Source organism: Pteropus medius, unplaced genomic scaffold, assembly GCF_902729225.1.
Source record: "Pteropus medius unplaced genomic scaffold, Ma_sr-lr_union100, whole genome shotgun sequence".
In the NCBI taxonomy this organism is placed as follows: domain Eukaryota; kingdom Metazoa; phylum Chordata; class Mammalia; order Chiroptera; family Pteropodidae; genus Pteropus; species Pteropus medius.
Genome location: NW_024350927.1, coordinates 6,118,397 through 6,138,948, shown reverse-complemented (window position 1 = coordinate 6,138,948; position 20,552 = coordinate 6,118,397). Strand labels below are relative to the sequence as shown.

The 20,552-nt window shown below is 45.7% G+C and overlaps 1 protein-coding gene across 4 annotated transcripts in view; it reads right to left on the bottom strand.

Annotated features, from left to right (window-relative positions):
* Nucleotides 1-20,552, bottom strand: part of CLSTN1 (calsyntenin 1) — a 56,515-nt gene that overhangs the window by 29,391 nt on the left and 6,572 nt on the right. For all 4 annotated transcript variants that reach the window (XM_039842284.1, XM_039842286.1, XM_039842288.1 and 1 more), the window contains exon 2: nt 1,538-1,660. In XM_039842284.1, coding sequence (XP_039698218.1) covers nt 1,538-1,660 — 123 coding nt within the window. The remainder of the gene's footprint in view (nt 1-1,537; nt 1,661-20,552) is intronic.

Below are 20,552 nucleotides of genomic sequence, written 5' to 3'. Positions count from 1 at the left end.
GGCGGCTCTGCCACTTACGGGCTGTGCAGGCTCATTTGTTCCTTCTGCAGTATTTAGGGAGCGTCACTAGCCCCAGGCCCTGGTCGCGGTACAAACCACAGGGCCTTACATGGCTGACACTTCAGAGAGGAAGAGAGGCTTGAGGGAGTAAATACAGAACTTCTGACTGTAATCACTTAAAATGCATGAAACGTCATAAATATTTAAGTCCACTCAAAAACACACGCTAGATATTCCTATTAAAGTTACTTGCACGGCACTGAATGTCAAGCTCGTAAAGGGGAACCGCGTAGGATCACTGAATACGGTACGCATGGCAAGTGTGTGTACATACGTGTAACACTCACAAATCTACTTGGTTACAGAGGAAATCAACAGGCAATGCCAGAAACGATTTTAAACGGGAGAGGGACAAGCAAGAAAGCCACCCGAGCTACTAGACACACGGAGTGCGCGTGTGCAGCTCAGACGGCCGCCTAACTGGGGTCCTCTCTAACTGGAAAAGCCTGTCTCCACCATGGACTCAGCACCAGCTGGTTCTCGGGTGACCTTCCTGAAAACAGGGCGTGGCTCTCGAAGAAGAAGAAGAAATTTATTTTTTAAATAGTTTTTCAGAAACACGTTCATTCCCCTCGATTTACACAGTCAAGTTAATGTGAGAGAAGATGGGGCGCGTTAACTGAATTTTTCTCATTTGCCCCGAGGCAAACGCCACACATCGATAGGAGAAATCTTCTCCTGGAAAAATATCACGCGACAACTGCTCTTTAAAAATTAAATCCACGACGTCGATTTGGCTCCGGGGTGAAGGCAGGCTGCAGCGGCACCTTCTCCACCAGTGACCAGGAGGCACTTCGGACACGCCAGGAAGCAAGGCCCGGCACAGCCCCCGCGTGCAAAGCGCTACCAAGTGTTAGTGAAGCAGCGCGTGTCCCAAGTGACCCCGGATCTGTCCCTACAGTCAGATCACGTCTTATGAAATTCCTCAACTTTAAACATTTACTGACAGTTACGTCTGAGCCAAAGGATCTCTCTACAGAGATTACTCGACGTTTTCAAGTGGAGTCTTTCCAGGTAGCTGACACCGAGGTCGTGCAAGGAAAACCTCGAGCTCTGGTTGCTCAGATCCTTGCCTCTCGTGGCTGGCAGCACCTGCAGCACCGGGAGCAGGTCAGAAGGGCAGAGTCTCGGGTCCCCCCAGGCCCTCTGCACCCAAACACGCATTTTAACACGAGCCTCGGGCACGCTGTGTACTCACTCAGTTTGAGATGCGCTGGCCTGCGCGTTATCTATCTGATCACATCAAGACAAGGGAGGTAATGATGCGATTAAACGTTCTGCTTTTCAAGCACAAGTACCGGCTTTCTGTCGGGCACCCCGACGATTAAAATGCGAAGGGAAAGCGTGGTGCGCGGGAGGCACAGACAGCCCTGCCACGAGACGCTCTTGGAAAGGGAGAGACGAGCGAACCGGGACCGGCGAACACGCTTCCCCACGGGTCCCCGCGCGCCGGGAGCGGGTGAAAGGCACGCCGTACCTGCGAAACGCAGAGGCGCGTCTTTGTCCAGCGCGATCAGCGGGGGGTCGAGAAGCACGGCGTCATCGTTCTCTGTCACTATGCCATGGTAGGTGGGCTCGAGCCAAGGCTTGTGCTTGTTGGCTGTGTTTAAAAAAGAAAGGAAACAGACCGGATGAGAGTGATTATCTTAAGCTCAACTGCTTCTGCAGACAGACATCTATCATTAAAATAATAAAACTCCCATTAGTCTGGAAGGCAACACTTGTATTTTTTTTTTTTGCAAAGTTTGGCCTCCAGACCTAAATGGGATGAAATTCTAAATTCTAGAGTAAGTGATATAGAAGTGATCTGAATTCAGGAAGCAACCAGAACTAAGAAATTGCTCTAGAAATTAAAAGAAAAAAAACTGATGGCTAGAGACAAACTCAAACTGTTTGTTTTCAGATCACAGAAAAGTTACAAAGAGAAATATTTAAGATAATACAATATTATTATTTAAAATTAGCATTACGAATAAAAATGTAAAACAAAGATACAAAAGAGACTTATAAAATACAAAATGACAAACATAAGGTATTAAAATTAAAATTCACCAATAACACAGAATCGTCTCCTCTGGAGTCAGGCCGACTTGGCGTCAGAGTCCAGCTCCCCTGTCAACTCACTCTGTGACCTTGAGCACATAACTGACCTCTTAATCTCAACTTCCTGGTTTGTAAGCCAGGGGCACCCCCCACGGGGCCGGCTCCCCGAACTGGAAGGTTGATGTTTTTCCTTCCAGACTGGACTATAACTGCTGCTTCCATTTTTAAGGTGAGAACTGTGTTGTCTGGCAGGTGCTTACCTGACACAATCAATTTTCAGTTCCTCCCACTCTGCTTTGCTTGGCCTGGCTCCCAGGGCGGGGGTGGGGGTGTCTATGCCAAGACTTTGTCCCACTTCGGCCCCCACATCCTCCCTGAGCTCCCATCTGCACCGGCATGTTCTGGGCTCCACCGCACAGCTGGAACATTTCCATTCCCTCTACTTTCGCCTTAAACGTGTCACCAGCTCATGTTTAGCTCAGGACGTGCATTAACCGCAGGACCCCTCGGTTAAGCTGATTTGATTAAAAGGGATGGTGTGGAACTTTATTGCCAGGTGGGTGATACCTATTTGTTGAACGAACTACCCGGATTCCTTCCCATAAGTGCAAGTCAATCCAGAAGTACCTGAAACCACAGTTAACCGTTTAACCATCTCTAACATCACGTCACCATGATGAGACGACACTCGTTTTGCTGTTACGATGACCGGTAGGAGATGACAGGAGACCGTGACACGGAGCCATCGTGGGCCTCCCCCGCGCTCCAGCACAGTGCACAGGGCGAGCGACACACTCACGGGCATGCCAGGCCCAGGCGCGGCAGGGACGCAAAGCCACCAGCTCTCTGATTAACGCCACATCCCAACAGCAGCGAGCCCTTTGCCCTCGCTTTCAGAGCAAGCCCAGACTCACGGGACTCGATGTTTGCTGGGTAGTGTCGGTTTTGCAAGATGAAGAGGACGGATGCAGAACACAACTCTGCGAGTGGATGTGTTAACGCCGCTGAACTACTCTCGAAAACGGTTAGGCCGGGAACTGTTGTTATACACACTTTGCCACTATTCTGTTAAAGTCCACACACAGACACGGCCATTTCTCATCATCTCTGCTGCGCGTCTGGACTATTTCTTAGATACCAGAGCCGTGCGGCCTCGTTCCCGCCTCCTGTACCAACGCTTTGCACAGCAGCCAGACGATCTCCTCCGAAACCGTGGTTCTCAAATCTCCACTCTCAGAACGGTTTACACCAAGAGTCCTCGAGGACCCAGCAGCATCTGTCTACGTGGGACCCATCTACCTACCCACTCTCCCACCCGTATTTACCGTACTGGAAATGAAAACCCATTAGAAGTTAACGTAACATTGTTTATGAACACAACTCAATTCTAAGAAGAGTGGCCAAGTTTTACATGTTTGCCAATCTTTTCGGCGCCCGGCTTAGGGGGAGGCGGCTGGGTTCTTGTCTCTGCTGCAGCCGGACGCCGCGTCATCACACGGCACGCAGCCTCCAGGAATCTCCCCTGTGCAAGGGGAAGGCAAGCAACGCCTTAACACTCCAACAGCTCTGACCTCCTGGGTCCCCCGACAGTGTCTCAGGGTCACTGTTCAAACGTTCCCGCCTCCGACGACGACGGCGCTGGCGGCTCTGCCCCCGCCCACTTCCGTTTTTCCCTTCTGCTACTCATCACCACCACGGGCACGGAGAGGCAGCGGTGCCAGCCTGGGACCGGGGGGCAGGTGGCCTGGCTTCTTCCATGGGCGTCAGTTTCCTCTCCTGTAAACTGAGGACAGCGATAGCACCCACCTCGTGGGTTGCTGTGTGATCAAACTGGCCACACATAACACGCTGACAGTGTCAGACACGCAGGACATGCCACAAGGTGCTGTTGTGACTTCTCCTCTACTCAGACAGGTACAAAAAGGCAGATTCAGGGAGGTTGTGACCTTTCGTTCTCTGCTAACTAGCGCTTCATCACCCAGGAGCTATTTGGCCCATGAATGGGTGTGCAAGGAACCTCACGTACAATACAAGTAAAACCAGAGTCCTGGTTTGTAAGTTCTCTCATAAAGACGTGAGTTTCGGTGCTAAGAATCAAAAAATAGGTATGATTTGGTGTTGTAGACACTAGGAAGGTGTTTCTCGTTTTGTTTCTGGTAGGTGGAGGTGAGATCCTGGGGTATCTGTCCAGAAAGGACCTACTGTGAAACCAAACCCAGATCATAAAGACCCCAAATTTAAGGGCCTTTTGAAAACATCTTCTCCCCTCACAAAAGCTGCTCCTGGGACAAGAGACTTGGTAAAGAATTCAGAAGGGTACGGCCCCCGGCACGGCGTCAGTTAACTGGTGGAGGGTCCCGCACTGTGGCCCTCGGGCTGGGAGGTGTCCACTGAACACAGAACATAAGCTCACGCTGCACTGAGGCTGAACCTTTCACCACTTGCTGAAACCCCCATCGCCTCCAGACCTGTCAGACCATGCAGTGACGCAGGCTGGAACTCGGCCTGGAGGTACAGATGCAGATCAGCAGGCTGTTTCCCAGAAAGCTCTCCCAGACCGCCACTGTTTGTCGCTACTCTCTCATTTTAAAACACAGAAACTGTTAATTCACGTTACTATTAACAGTGCACCATTAACAGCAATAGCCAATTCCAATTTGTTTTCATATTTAGGGTTTTATTAATAAAATTATAAGTGTAGCAAATAAAGCTGAAGATTATCCCAATATATGAGTCCATAAAACTCCTTAGACTTTAAATGAATGACTTTAACTCAGTAGGAAGGTAAAAATACTAGGCAAACTGCAGAAAATCTAAAATTGCAGAAAATATAACAAGGTAGTAGCACAAAATACGTTATTTCTGCTACACTAAGGAAAGGCCTGCAGCTAATGACTAATGGTTCAAAGCAAAAAAATAATTTTATGACATTATTCTTAATTCTTTTATTTTTTTTTCTCGGTATTCTAATTTTATAATTAAAATTTTCTAAACTGCTCCTTTAAGCTGGCAACAGAATGAAGAGATGTTGGCCAGTTCCAAAGACTGAACTTTTTAAATATTTAATAAATGGTATGTTTAATATTTCATCACATTCAATTGGCGTTATAAAATATTTATAGTAATAAGTGATTGATGTTTCTGTAATCATCCCAAAAAAATCACAAATAAAGAGACTACCAGTCATAAGTCTAGAAACAGGTCACCCAGGCCGAAAGCCTGCCTGATTCATGTCATCACATTCTGGACCATGAAAAAACCAACAATTTTTTTTATTATTATTATGGTGACATTGGTTAACGAAATCCAGTAAGTTCCAAGTGCACAATTCAACAGTAAGTCATATATCACTGCATTGTGTGTTTACCGCCCATAGTTAGATTTCTTTCTGTCACCACATATTTGACCCCTTTTTTTACCCATCTCCCTCCCCTTCCCCCGTCTACCCTCTGGTAACCACTAGTCTACCGTCCATGTCCATGAGTCTCTAAAAGCCAACACAATTTTGAATGGCACGCATTAATTACTGTCATGGAATGGCAAGGCTGGCGATCAGACCTATAAATATAAGCTGTATCTGGGTTGCGCGCCTATTATCTCAGGATATGGCTAGTTCTTGAGGTTGTGGTAGATTTTAATCATTAGAAATTGCTACTGATTTAAAAATCAAAGTGAGAAGAATACAGAAGTCAACTTCTGGGTTATCTTTAAATATAAAAACTTATACCTTCCTAGTACATCAACTCTGTGGGCAAAAGAGAGGGTGGCCCCTTGTCCAGGCCACACGAGTCACAGATCCCCTCAAGGTGGCTGCAAAGCTTGCATGCTGCAGCCCTGACATCAACCCAGCACGACAAAAGGTTCCCTTCTGATGGATTTGTTTACAAAGAGAAATCTCTCTCCCAAAAGGAATTTGGTGTATGCCCCTTCTCATTCCAGAACACCTAGGTAGGTCGTACAGCCCAGTAAAGACATAATAATAAATAATGACAGCGGAATGTATTAAGAGGCTGTAGGCATTTCACCGGTAAATCTTAAATGATGTTACATGTTTTGTTTGCACGTTTAACCTTGGTCCATTAAAAGAATCTGCAATTAAGAAACACTGCCACTAGGTGGCGACAGGTGCCTTTGCTTGCAAGCTGCAATTCCAGCTCCTGACTTAATAAGGAGCAGAATGCAACTGAGCTGACTCCTAGTTAAAGGTTTGCAGAAAAAAATGCCTTAAATGATATAAGTATAAAATCTCCAGCTAATTCTTTTTTTCTCAAAAAACATCTAGAATAAGTAAAATATTCAGTTTCAAAATGAAAATTAAACAGGAACACATGCTGACGGACTCCCCACGTCCTGTTCCCAGTCATAAATTCTTATTTAGACCGGACCGTTCCTGAACCTTCAAACCCGCTTCACGTCAAAGGTCCTTTGGCTTCACATCGCCACCAACCACGTTTGTTCCATGAAGTTCTTCCTGACCACCGTCTATGCCGAAGCACGCAGCCAGGGGCTGGGCTCGGGGGGCAGAGGGTCACAGCCTGTGGAAGAACGCGAAGGTATCCATGGCCACCCACACGCTAAAATGAGGGGCTGTGACCTCAGGGTTATGGAGGGTGGTAAAAAACCAGAGATGGGAACAACTCACTCAGGGCCGGGGACATCACTAGTCAGCAGAGACCAAGGTGACCGACCACGCAGCCACCATCTGAAATGTGGCCATGTCCCTTGTCAGAGGGATGCGGTGAGGCTCTGGAGGGTCACCTAGAGGGAGGTGAACCTCCCACCCTGGGGACACAAGCTACTTCTGCTCCTGACGCGTGGGCCAGAACCAGTCGCATGGCCCCAGCCGAGTTCGCCAGGGTGGGGAACTGCAGTTCTGCCATGTGTCCGGAGGAGAGAGCTGGAACCACCTGAGACCAACTCTAGGGACCACCAGAGACACGCAGAGACCTAAGAATATCCTGAAGAGGGATATATCCTTTTGAGGAGGTATTTTAAACAGAATAAAAATACATACACGGTACAAAGGCAGAAAAGTCTACGGCTCATTCTGGGACTAGCAAGACCGACAAAGGAGTGGCTCTTGGAGAGCAGGGAGGCGCAGCTGGGGAGGGGCCTGAGCTGTGGGTTAGGGTGACAGGGCGAGCACCCCTTTCCTCTGCTACACCAAGGAGCTCCCTCAAGTCTTCAGACAGCAGGAACTGTGCAGTCTGGTCAAAAAGGAAGGAACTATGGGATCAGCCAGACCTCAGCTAATGAGTGGATTCTCCTTCTGACTCAGCTATAACTAGGGGCAAATTATGTAACTGACCTGTGCCTACTTCTGCACCCTAAGTCAGGAATGTGACCACGTCCAACCTTGTTTTGAGGGTAACAACGTGAGTGAAGAGCCCACTGAGTCTGCCACACGGGCACCCGACATGTATTTGTTGATAAATTAATATTAAGCAAGAGCTGTTTTAGAAAAAATGAGGAAGACTAGAGCCGTGGAAACGCAGGAGGGGTCCCCGACGCCCCCCCCCCACCGGCTTCCTGCGTACAACCGACAGGTAAGGGCGTCCCTCCAGTCTCAGGCTGTCGAGGACTCATTTTACCCCTTCTACTCAGCAGAAGGGAGAAGTATGAGACAGAGTGATAGCACTGACTAGAAAACGAAAAGCAAACAAACAAAAACACTTGGAGATTTTTTTTTTTTTTTTACAAAAAAGGAATCAAAGTCCTTTTATAACTGGCTTATTTCACTCAGCACAACGTCCTCAAGGCTCACTCATGCTACATGTGTCAGAAAGCCCTCCTTTTTTAAGGCTGAATCGTATTCCATTGTGTGCATCTACCACATTCTGTTCGTCCATTCATCTGTCAACGGTACTTGGGTGACTGCACCTTTTTATTACCGTGAATACTGCTGCTTTGAACATGGTTGTACAAGTATCTGTTTGAGTCCATTTTCAATTCTTTTAGGTATAAACCCAAAAGCGAAACTGCTGGATCATGGGGTGATTCTATTTTTAATTCTTTTTGAGAATCTGCCAATATTGTTTTTCATACTGGCTGCGCCAACAGTACACAAGGGTTCTGATTTCTCCATATCCTCGACAACATTCGTTATTCTCTGGTTTTTTGATGGGAGCCACCCAATGGGCATAATTAAACACCGTTTATACCAAGTACTCTTATCCTTCTATATTAAGTACGATATGGAAGTTGATGGAATGATGAACCGCATGTGCCCAAGATTCGACCACTGTAATTACCAGCGCAGGACCGACCTTTGACTTACACACTCCCATTCCTGCCGCCGGTTCCAATTATTCTGAAACAAATCCCAGTCGTCCTGCAACCTCGCCCCTCGATTCTTCAACATACAACTCTAAAAGATAACGGCTAAAACTAACCATGACGGCATCATCACCTGCAAAACACAATTACCCAACATCGCCAAATACCCCATCAGGATTCCTACTTATCTGATTGTTTTGGTATGTCAAATAATTTAACTCGATACAGCTCTGTGATTTAGCTATACGATTAGGCAAGAGACAACGGTCACAGGGCTATTCTTGAGAAATCGGGGTGTGATGATCTCAGATGTGCTTCCATAAATTAGGATTAAAGAACGAGTGGACTGAATGTTTCTGATATTAAATCTGGCTTAAATACAGCATCCCCAAACCTGAGAGACAAGTACCCAGAAGTCTGTTACTAAAGTTCATAACCTTTTCATGGGCTCTTTTGAGAATTTAATGAAAGCCATGAATTCGCTCCCAAGGAAACAAACGCAAAAATACACAAAATACTCGGCAGGAGGTTGTAGGGGCTTCGGGCACCGCTGAAACAGTGCAGGTTAAGAATCGCCGTTCCAGACAGTGAAGATCTACTAGCTGATCCGCGGAGACCGATGAAACTGGGAATCAAGTTGTAAAATAAGGTTTCTTTTACACTTGTGGTTCCGAAATTTTACTTCTATTTCAAGGTGTGTGGCTGCAACATCTTAAGAGTTCACTGAGACTTCTCTGCTGCTGACACCCCCCACCGCACCCCAAAGAGCAGGGGAGGAAACAAACGAGGTGCAACCCTACAGCTGCATTTTTAGAGGAGGCAGAGGCTGGGGACACAGAAAGGTTCAAAGTAACACGGTTGCTCATTTGAAGCTGGGATGACAGAGGATGCTTGGAGTAACAAGAAGTGCAAGATGCTTTCGCTGAAGACAATTAAAAAAAAAAATAGCAACTTCCAAGAGGTTTGCTTCTCGTTAATTTTAAAGATGGGCATCTCTGTGACAGTGTTCGGGAGGTTACATAATGCAACATTCTTACTTCATGGGTATGAAAGCGGATGAAAGGAAACCACAGACAGATGGGTGGGTGGACAGACGGACGGACAATACGAGGATTTCCGCCTTTATGCCAGCTCCAGGTGTGTCCTATAGCGGGTCTGTACACACTATCCACACACAGTATGGTAACTGACCCTAAGCCATCAAGGACAGTCAGCATATTCGGGAAAATTGTGACGTTTTTATAGAAATCTCCAACAAATGTCTCCTTCAGTTACCCATTATCTCATTTTTCTACCACTCAGATTTTCACAAAGTTACAATTTTCCAAAGCAACTTACTATCATAGTCACAAATTTTTCTAGTAAGCAAATGAAATATTTCACTAGCGTGAAGTGCAGAAGTCAACTGCTTTTCTAAACAAATTGTTTTAATTCAAGATTTACCAGAGTCAACAGGCCAGACACCAACGCAACACGTAACCAGCACATCTAACGATAATGTGGTCCTTATTTATTTTAACCTCCTGAGCTTCATGAAAAACTCTCTCTCAAATCACACTGAGAGCCTCTCTTTAAATGTCACCAAGGTGACGTGGCAGCCACTCTAGTATGGGAGCCTCGTGACTAGCTACAAGATTTCCAACGGCAAAAGCTCTTACAAGACACTTCCAGAAGTTCCAAAAGGTGACAGGCAAGGTGCACAGGGAAGACCGTCCTTAAACACTTAGGAAATCAGGGGGCTAGTGGACTCGGCCGTAACGACGGGAGGCTCCGGGTGCGAGTGCTCACAGGGTCCGGGATCTTCTCTCAGGTCCCAGGAATGACCACTCAGCAGCCAGCCTCGCTCCCCACTCAGGGGCACAGAACCACCCCTGGTGCTGGAGCCCTGCCCTCCGCTACAGCCTCCCTGGGGACAGAGGAGACACTAGGCCTGAACCCCGCATGAAGATGGTGTTTGCAGGCCAACATCCCCAGGCACCTCGGGGATCCTCTCTGACCAATATGCTGGGGTTAGGTGCCCAGGGACCCCTGAGTCCTTTGCAAGCCCTGCACCCTCGGGCGGTGGCTGGTGGGTATGAGAACGGAGTGGCCACATCTCGGTTTTGTGAGGCGTGACAAGGGGGGAGGGATGGAGTTGGAGAATGCGTCTTCCTCATTCGGATGTTCGTCTCTGTGGTAAAGGGAGGTGGGAAACGAGAAAGCTCGTTTATGAAAATCGGTGTCCAGAACAGGGATCCCCAAACCAGAGGACAAAGAACACGCCTCGACCCAGCACCCGCAGCACGGTCTGAGCCCGGGCGCAAGGCGGGGTATCCCAGGCGTCTTCCCTCCGCTACACCTCCGGGGGCGCACCCTGGAGTCCGAGTCCATCAGGCTGGCCGGGGGCCGGGCAGGTTGGAATGGAACATTCTCCAAGCGATTTCAATGCTCTGGCCAACAATGAACAAAGCCTGTCACAGAAGGCTCACCTGTCACAGACGCATTCGGAGTTATCTTGTCAGGGAAACTGGGCGATTTTCACTTTGCTCTCTTGACCACTTTCTTGATTTCTGTGCACCCCCCGCCCCGCACCGAGTCCCCTCCACACTCCACCCCGCCCCCGGTGGGGGCCTGTCTCTGGTTTCACTCCTCGAGGACACTGATTCATAACTGGTACAGCTACGGCCGTTGGCTCCTTGCTTTTATCACAAGCCCCCCTTAAGCAAAATCCTCTCACGCATGACTATTAATTCTCTGAAATGTCACATCTAGAATTTCTCACAGGCAAAGCAATGCAAAACCGCAAACTATCTTCAGTGTCAGGCCGCTGTCTGCCTGTACTCGCTGCTACCAGGTCCCTGGAGCGTTCCCCGCAGGCCGGATTCCGGCGAGTCCGACCGCGCAGCCCCCATCGGTATCCGCTCCAGACTGTCCCCACCTCTTCATCTGCACCAAGTCGAAACTTGCCTGCGCCCACTTCCCCTCTCCTCGCAGTTCGGGCCAGCGAGCTGCGAGTGGGGTGCTAATGAGTGATGACTTAAGGTACCCACACTCGGATTTTGCAAAGAACTTCAATGATTTAATACAGAAGTAGAAACTAAGACGAAATATGCAAGCGCCCTGCAAGCTGGCAGAGGAAAGTGTTTCTGGAACAGAGCCCTTTAACGCCTCTCAGCTCTTATCTTACATGCAGAGCAATTATTCAGAGTTCATGTATTTTTATGTGGTTTTCTACAGAATTAAACCTGCAGCATGACAGGAACGAGCCCACTGCCAAACCAACATCGGGCCCCTTCGAGTTGCTGATTCGTACACATTCATTTATCGATTCAGTCTTGCAGTGGACGTCCGTCAGAAGTCTAGTTATGCAAAAAAGTACATGCCACGTTTCCCTAGATTTCCTGTTTTGCAGCATTATCAGAAAATCCAGGCCAGGTTTGCCCTTTTCTTTCTTCTTTATCACATGTGTCTTGCATTAAAATAGGACAGGGCGCTGTCCCCAACGGTAACATAATAGCCCAGTGGTAATTTCCAAATTCCGTGTTGTTTCAGTCTCCTGACCTTCATATACAATGGAAAACTTTATCATACGTTCCTCAGAAAAGGCCACGCGGCATTCAGGACCTGCTGGCATCCACTATCAATGCAAAGCTCTTAACAGCTGTTACCTGAAGCACTGTCACAAGGTGACTAAAATCCTCTAATAAATCCAGGATGGCTAATCAGAAAAATCAATATTCCATCCTTGCTCCCTTATTTTCTGTTCCTTTGTTACATTCTTACAATATTAACGATAGCACGATAAATGCTTTCACGCTGAGTCCCTTACATTATTGATAAAATAAATGTAACGTTTTTACAATAAACACAGAAAATAAAACAGCTCAATCTCACTTTGCCACCGAGTCCTCAAGAAGAACGTTAATATCAGAAAAGAGCGGAATCAATATGACGATGAGGGAACTGAAGGCCAAGACCAGAGAGACAAGGAAGAAGAAAAGACAAGCTTCCCGCGAGTTTCTGGGGTGCTGCGAACCCCAGGACACTGAGAAAAATTATAGGTGGAATCGCTAACCTACACCACGGTCGAGCTTTAAGGAATTTCAAAGCATGTAATACCTGGTTCTAAATGGGAAAAAGATGGATAGACAGTTTTAAACTGTATTTCAATGAGTTTGACACTGATCCCGGAACAAAATTCTAGATTGGTTTTTGTGCCTTTAGAGAAGGAAATCGCAAAGATCTGGTGTCATTATTCACAAGAACAGGTATCTGAACATTTTCTTTTTAGGACAGCCACGGGAGAGTTGGGAGGGAAATGTGGACTACAACCTGTGAAGTGCCCGGCACCTTGATTACAACTCGACGTGGCTCAGCTCACGTGGGACTCTAGAGAGAGCGCACTGAACTGTGGCATCTGACCAGGGCGCTCACTTCCTTGTGACTGGGAACGAAGGGGTGAAATAGATGAAAAGAAAGGCAGGTGGGCTCGGACAGGCTTAATGGCCACCTCGAAAGGTCACTGAATAATGAACCCTGGACACCTGGGACAGTCTCTCGTAACCTTCCAAAGGCTCACACTTGGTTGGCTCCCTTCAACTTCTACAACAAGTTTGAGGATGCCAGGAAGCTAGAATGAATGGGTAAAAGTTAGGATTCAAAATTACTTGGCAGGATGATGTGGTGGGTCACGTGTGGCAAGGTGAAATGTACTGAAGATGAATGCACCAGAACGAAGCGGCAGGATGAGACACAGGGTTCAACACTGATATGGAGGGAGGACTTGAGGGTTCAGCATGACAGAGCAGCTGAGAAGCTTAGACAAGGGATGCTCACCCCGTGCCAGCCACACCGACTCCGCACGTGTGTGAGGGTCTCTATTACACCACCTGCCCATCTGAAAAGTGGTATCTACACCCTGAAGCACCTGAGGAGAAAGACACCTAGCAGGCTGGCAGATTTCGGAAATAAACAGAGGTGAGAGAGCCAGAAGGGCCACCTCAATCCTGGAGGGCGATAACGAAGCTTTACATAGAGCTACAGTAATTGAGACAGTCTGTGGTACTGCTGAACACACAGACGGATCAGAGGAACAGAACACAGGGACCAGAAGAGACCACGTAAATACCACCGAGTGACCTCTGACAAAAGGAGCAAAGGCAACAACACGAGGGAACAGTCTTCCTCCACAAATGGTGCTGAGCAACTGGACATCCACACGCAAAAAAAGGAAAAAGAATCTAGACGCAGACCTTACGTCCTTCACAAAAAATGAGCTCCGAATGGATGTAGACCTAAATGTACAATGCGAAACTATAAAACATCCAGAAGATAACACAGGAGAAAACCTAGATGATCTTGGGTGTGCTGATGACCTTTTAGATATAATGCCAAAGGCACAGTCCATAAAAGAAATGATTGATAAACCAGACTATGTTAAAATTAAAAACTGCTCTACAAAAGATAATATTAAAAAAATGAGCAGACAGACCACAAACTGGACGAAAATATTTGCAAAAGACCTGATAGACTACCATCCGAAGAACTCGACAATAAGAAAACCTACGCAATTAAAAAAAAAAATACATATACCTCATCAAAGAAGACATATGGACAGAAGAAAAGCATATGAAAAGATGTTCCACATCATATGTCATTAGGAGATTGCAAATTAAAACAATAATCTACTAAACACCTATTAAAGTGGCCAAAATTCAAAACACCGATAAAACCAAATGCTGGTGAGGATGTGGCACAACAGGAATTCTGAGTGTTGCTAGCAGAAATGCAAAATGATACAGCCATTTTGGAAAACAGTGTAGCTATTTCTTACCAAGATGAACATATTCTTAGCATATGATCTAGAAATCATACTCCCTGGCATTTCTGCACGTGGTAAACTTACGTCCACATAAAAAGCTGCACATGGATCTTAACACCAGCTTTATTCGTAATTGCCAAAACTTGGGAGAAACCAAGATATCCTTTAGTAGGTGAACAAACTGTGGTCCAGCCAGACAACGAAATATTATTCAGTATTAAAAACAAATGAGCTCTCAAGCCATGAAAAGACGTGGAGGAAACTTAAATGCACGTGACCAAGTGAAAGAAGCCAGTCCTAAAAGGCTGCACACTGCATGATTCCAACTACATGACAGTCTGGAAAAGGTAAAACCATGGAGACAGTGACAGGATCGGGGTTGCCAGGAGTTCAAGGGGAGGGAAGGAGAAACAGGTAGAGCATAGATTTTTAGGGCGGTGAAACTACTCTGCTTGATACTACAGGGGTGGATACGTGCCATGCGTCTGTCAAAATCCACAGAATGTACGATACTAAGAGTGAACCTTAATGTGAACTCTGGACTTTGGGTGACAATGATGTGTCCATGTAGGCTCCTCGATTATGATAACCATACCGCTACAATGTGGGTGTCAAGAGCAAGGGCCGCGTATATGGAAATTCTGCACTTTGCACTCAATTTGCTATGAACCTAAAACTGTTCTAAAAAATAAAGTTTATTATTTTTTTAAAAGCTATTTTCATTTTATATAAAGGGAATTTTACCCCAATTTCTAAAAAGGGGGAGTTATGTGGAATTGGATTCATAAACGAGCAAACACATAATGTTTACAATGGTATTCTAAACACGGAATCTGTTCACTCCTCCTACAACCCTATGAGAGGTACTATTATGCCCCTTCCACCCGCAAAGAAACTGAGACACAGACAGATTAAGAAGCCTGTTCCAAGAGTGCACGGCAAGTGAACGGCAGAGCTGAGATTGGACCTGGTCATCCAGCTTCACCAAGTCCATGTGCTCACCCGTCCACCCCCTGCTCCCACAGTGGCAGCATTTATTCTGTGGGGACCCAGAGGCTAAAAGGCCTGACACTGGGCACTGCCCTCCACGATGAGAGATTTCCCTGATTAGGTGAGTCGCAGTGGAAGCTAGCTTGCTGATGCCGGTGCTCGCTGTAGAGACGGACCACACACCCAGAGCCACACCGGGCCATTCATCTCTAAAGCTCCTGTCAACTCCAAAACTCCAATTTGAGCACAACGTGCAAATTTCTGAGACACTCTTGTAAAAAAGTGCTACAAGATTAAAAAGAATGTAACTTTGTTAACACAATGTACCCTTTCTCCAGAACCTTTAAAACTCCTCTCCAGTTTTATAATCTTTCCTGACTCAATTGCACATAAAAGGTTTGTAACAAGGCACACAAATTTATGCTGAATGTTATTTATTACAGAAACAGGGCTAAAAACATTCCAGATTGGTTTCTATTATATTCCTACTTTTCATATCCTGAGCTATAAAGATATCATGCTGACGATAATAACTTCAATTGTTTCCTCTTTGGTAAATGGGCTTATTGAGCTAAATGATATCTAAAATCCCTTTTACTTCTAGAATTCTAGACCTATAATTCTGAAACTGATTTTTTTTTTTAGGCGAGGCAACCTTTGGTTAACCTCACAGATTGCAAGGACCTCGTCAGCTTACGATCCTTTATTTTTTTTATTTTTTATGCCTACAGACCCGGTCTTCCTAGGTGGTCTCCCATCCAAGTACTAACCAGGCCAGACCTCGCTTAGCTTCCGAGATCAGTCGGGATCGGGCTTGTTCAGGGTACAAGGGCCATAGACTGAAACTGATTTTTAAAGATTAGCAGATTTTTAAAGTTTAGGGGTTTAAAAGTAATTAACATTTTAAAAATATATTATGGTGACACTGATTAATAAAAAGTAATTAACATGCTAATGCAATGACATACAAGTAACCAGATTACTTCAGTAGGAAGACAAACTGCCAAATTTTAAAAGCACAAGGACTTTTTATTATAAATGGGAAGAAAGGACTAGAAGACCTCTCAAGGGGAATCTGGATTTGTGGAATGAAGTCTCTCCAAGAACTAGATCACTGGCAATCAAGAGTAACTGGCAAAACAAATAGTAAACAACCATTCCCCACCCTGACAAACAGCACAGGTATAAACCCATGCAAAATTTATTCCGATTCTGAGAAAACGCCCAACGATCTTTCAGGAAAACAAAGCAAACAGCACTACAGACTTCTTTAATCATGGCAGTTATAAAAAGCATGTCTGTTTGTTTTACAATGAAACCAGCCATTTAAAGGTCTCAAAAGGGCCACCTTGTGAGAAAAAAAACACACGGTCATCTTTTTTTAAGTACTTGAAAAAAGCTTGTTTTTTTGACTTAAAAAAGCTTGTTTTTTTTCTGGATTTCATTCTACAAAAAAATACTAATAAGGTGAGTGTATACTACCAAAAAAATAAACCTGAATAAACCTGATTTTAATGTTTACTTTTACACTTTCTCACCTGTTCTTGCCTTCTCCCTCATTAAGAATGTGTCCTTTAGTAAAATTTAAAAGAAAACCAAAACTAACAATCCATAGACCCACAAGATCCTGCTCCACACTTGGAGAGTGCTGGCTGCCTTCCTCCGAGGGCCCCTCACTGGGAGGCGGCAGAACGTGCTGGGCTCAGAGGCAAATCCAGGTGGAGAATGAGGGCCCTAACTCCACCCCTGCCTTCCCTAGCAAGACGCTGAGTGCCGATGTAAATGAGAGAAATGATTATAGGAATAAGCTGAATTAACTGATTTCTTTTTTTTTTAAGTAAATCATTTGTAAGCTTCGACTTCAACTATTATTTAGAAGCAAATCACTGGTGATATTTCCCCTCAAATATGTACTTTGACATCAACCGCTGCCCAACAGCAAGTTATCAGAACGTGGCCTGAGGATCCTGGGGATCCCCAAGACCCTTTCAGTGAGTCTGCAAAGCCCCCCCTCTTCCAGCTGCATATCTGTGTGAGGTCAAATTTTCTTTATCTGCTTCAACCAAACAGCAGGTAACAATGGGTTGAATGCAGAATCCCACATTCTCCTCCTAAATCCACATTAAAGAGATTAGCAGAAATGTGAAACAATGCCGGTCTTCTCACTAAATTTCTGTTTTGGGAAATATAGTTCTTTTTAATTAAAAATGTTGTTACCATCGAATGGATTTATTGTTGCTATTTTAAATAAATCAACGATATTTTAGGTGAGTCTCAGTTTAATTTCTAATAGAGTAAATATTGATGGGCAAAACCCACATAAACACGAGCTCTTTGAGGTTCTCAGTGGTTTGTGAGAGTGCAGTCTGGGACCCCTATAGGATTAAACAGAGCCCACTACTTTCCTCTGATGGATTATTATACCCACCACATCCAGGACAAACGTTTATTAATGAATGATAATTGAGAAAGTTATAAAACACCCTGTATAAAACGAATTGTGTTTAAAACTTTGACTACGTAGATACATTTTACATGGGAAAAAAATCTAGATACATCACACACGGAAGTGTTAAGACTAATGACCTCAGAAAAGCAGTATCCTAGGTCATCTTATTCTTTTTTCCACTAGAGTGTACTTTTCTTTTTCTACAGTAAGGAGGTAGGGGGACACCTGGAGCAGCATTTCCCAAAGTATGTTCTATGGCGGCGGTCCCCAACCTTTTTTGGCACCAGGGACGGGAGCTCCTGTGAAAATCTAAGGCCTGATGATCTGAGGCGGAGCTGAGGCGGTGATGCTGGTGCTGGGGAGCGGCTGCAGACACAGATGAAGCTTTGCTCACTGGCCCACTGCTCACCTCCTGCGGTGTCACCCGGTTCCGGTACTAGTCCATAGCCCAGGGGTTGGGAGCTCTTTTCCCATGGAACACTGGTGCTACGAAATGCTCCAGGGAGAGTCCCCGGTCAAGTCGGCTGGGTGAATGTTGATGACGCCCCTCCACCCAGCAATTCTCTGACACATGCGAGTACACTTCAGGCTCCCAGAAGTCCCATCGTAGCGAAATCTATTCAGCAGCAGTTCCCAAACTCAGGGACCAACAGATCCCTTTAACCAAATAACACCTGTCCATGCAACGTACTTAGGGAAACGCTGCCTCAGAAATCAACTTGCCTTCCTACACCCCAACTACCTGCAGTTAATCCTTTAACGTGACTTTAGAAGTCACTATGTCACCATTATTTAGAATGGATGCCTTCTAGTAAACAGCACATACAAATCCAATCAAGATGATCTGAGGGCTGTGTAAAATACATTTCTCCCATTTGCTTTAGTAAAATACCTCTAACAAAGGAGTAACTTTGACACAGATGTAGGAATTCATGAACAGTTTTAAACAGCAATTCTTAAGTAAAATTTTCTTTGATGAAAAACGCTAAGTACGCTTGACTGTGATTCACCCCTTTAAATAACGTAAGTATTCTCTGAAAGGATGACCTGCACAGACAGGCAGTTCCTGGTGTGGGAGCCGCCCACCGCACCCGCCCTGCCTCTCCTCCGCCGCCTCCCATCCCCCACTCCGGGCCGGTGCTGGGTGGGGGGAGGCAGGGGCGGGGGCGGGCTTGCTGCCCCCCCCCGCCCCCGTCTTACACTCCCTCCTCCCCTCCCAGGCTGGGCCCCTCCGTCCTTCTCGCTCCCACCTCTTACTGCCTCCTCGCTCCAGGGGCGGGCCAAGGCCTGCCTGGTAGAGACTGATGTCCCCAAATCTTTAAGCTCTCTTCCAATTCAAGGCCCACTGACCAAAAAAATTTAACAAGCACATCATTGTGGGTTTAAATAATGATTAATATTGTCACAGCATGTGTGCTGTTTTACTGCAAATTTGCCCATATTCACTGGCATGGGTGAAACAGGTTTCTGGCAATCACTTCTGGTGCTTAAACAATTTATAATGACGTTTCCTGGGGAAAAAACAATTTGAGTTCCAAATTCAGTTCCTGACAGATTGATATGAATTGCTTTTTCAGGTCACCTGGGAATCCCAAATGGGTCCCAGGAAGCAATGCATCAAGACAAAGCCAAGTTAAGGCAGCTGACAGTCACTAGAAGATGACACAGCTGAGGTGGCCAAGGAACCCCAGCTGGCGGGGAGTCCACCTCACCCAGGCAATCGAATCTGGGAATGGAGCATTTCAGGAGCGATCTCAGTCTGACCAGAACCAGACTTGTTGGCCACCTCTGGAGGTTTTGCAGATGTCAGGGTCCAGCACTGCCATGTGCTGGCTTGCCTCAGTTTACTGGTCTATACTTGGGTTTCCAGAAGAAGGTACAGTCAGGGCTGCTCTCCTGTGACTCAGCCAGGCTTCTAGAGAAAACAGAAACTTCAGGAAACCCTTTCAGCCTTCTCCCTCCAGGAAACCAAAACCTGGCCAAATGGGCCATCTGCTTTCTCGCTGCCCCTGGCCTCACCGTGTCCACCAGCACTGACGACCACCTTCGCCTGTACTGAAAAAAAAATCCAAGGAAGACAAATTTCCCTTTTAAAAAGAATTACTTTTCAAGAATACTTAGAATAATTCTAGAAAAAATGGGGTTAATACACTTTATTAACTGAATAAGTAAATTGTATTAATCACTTGCATTTCATCAAACAAATATTAATGTGGCAGTTATTACTAATACGAGTCACCGTTAGGAGGAAAAGCAGAGCCTGTGTTATGAAATTATCCCATTGGTACTTGTTCCTCCAGTTAGTAAAGGTTTAAAAACATCAGATTTCATATAAAAAGGCATTCAAGCCATTTTCTATTTCAGGCTTTGAATGTGTAGAAGAGGCTTATTAGCTGCTTCTTTTAATTAAGCAAAAGAAGGCTTCGTGCACTTGGGAAAGGACTTCTTAAACTGTTGCCAAATGAAAATGCTTTTATTCAGGAATCACGGCCGATATTAACAGATATTTACAAACAACTCAGAAGCAAGGTCAGAAACATCGCTGATTCGGGGCTTTATAATCGAGGTGGCCTACCATCAACGCAGCATCAGCATCCGAGGTGCTCAGACACGGAGACTGAGTGCCTGTCACTTCGTCCCCCCATCCGTGCTTCAGTAATTGTGCCCCAAAGTGAGTCAGGCCTAGGGGGAAAATGGAATTCAAGCCAGTGCATTTTACTACTTAGTAGCTCTTCTGATAAACGTTTGAAATATATGGCACAAAGAAAAAAAGAGAGATTATCCAAGAATTTTAATTATTTCTGTTATTCTGGTTACTAATTCCTTAAGTAATAGGAAACTGGCATGAATTAGTCAAGGCGTTTTAAAGGTTAAAAAAATCTGCTTGACGTAAAGGCTTTAATCCCTCAATTAAAAGTGACCCCGCTCCTCAAT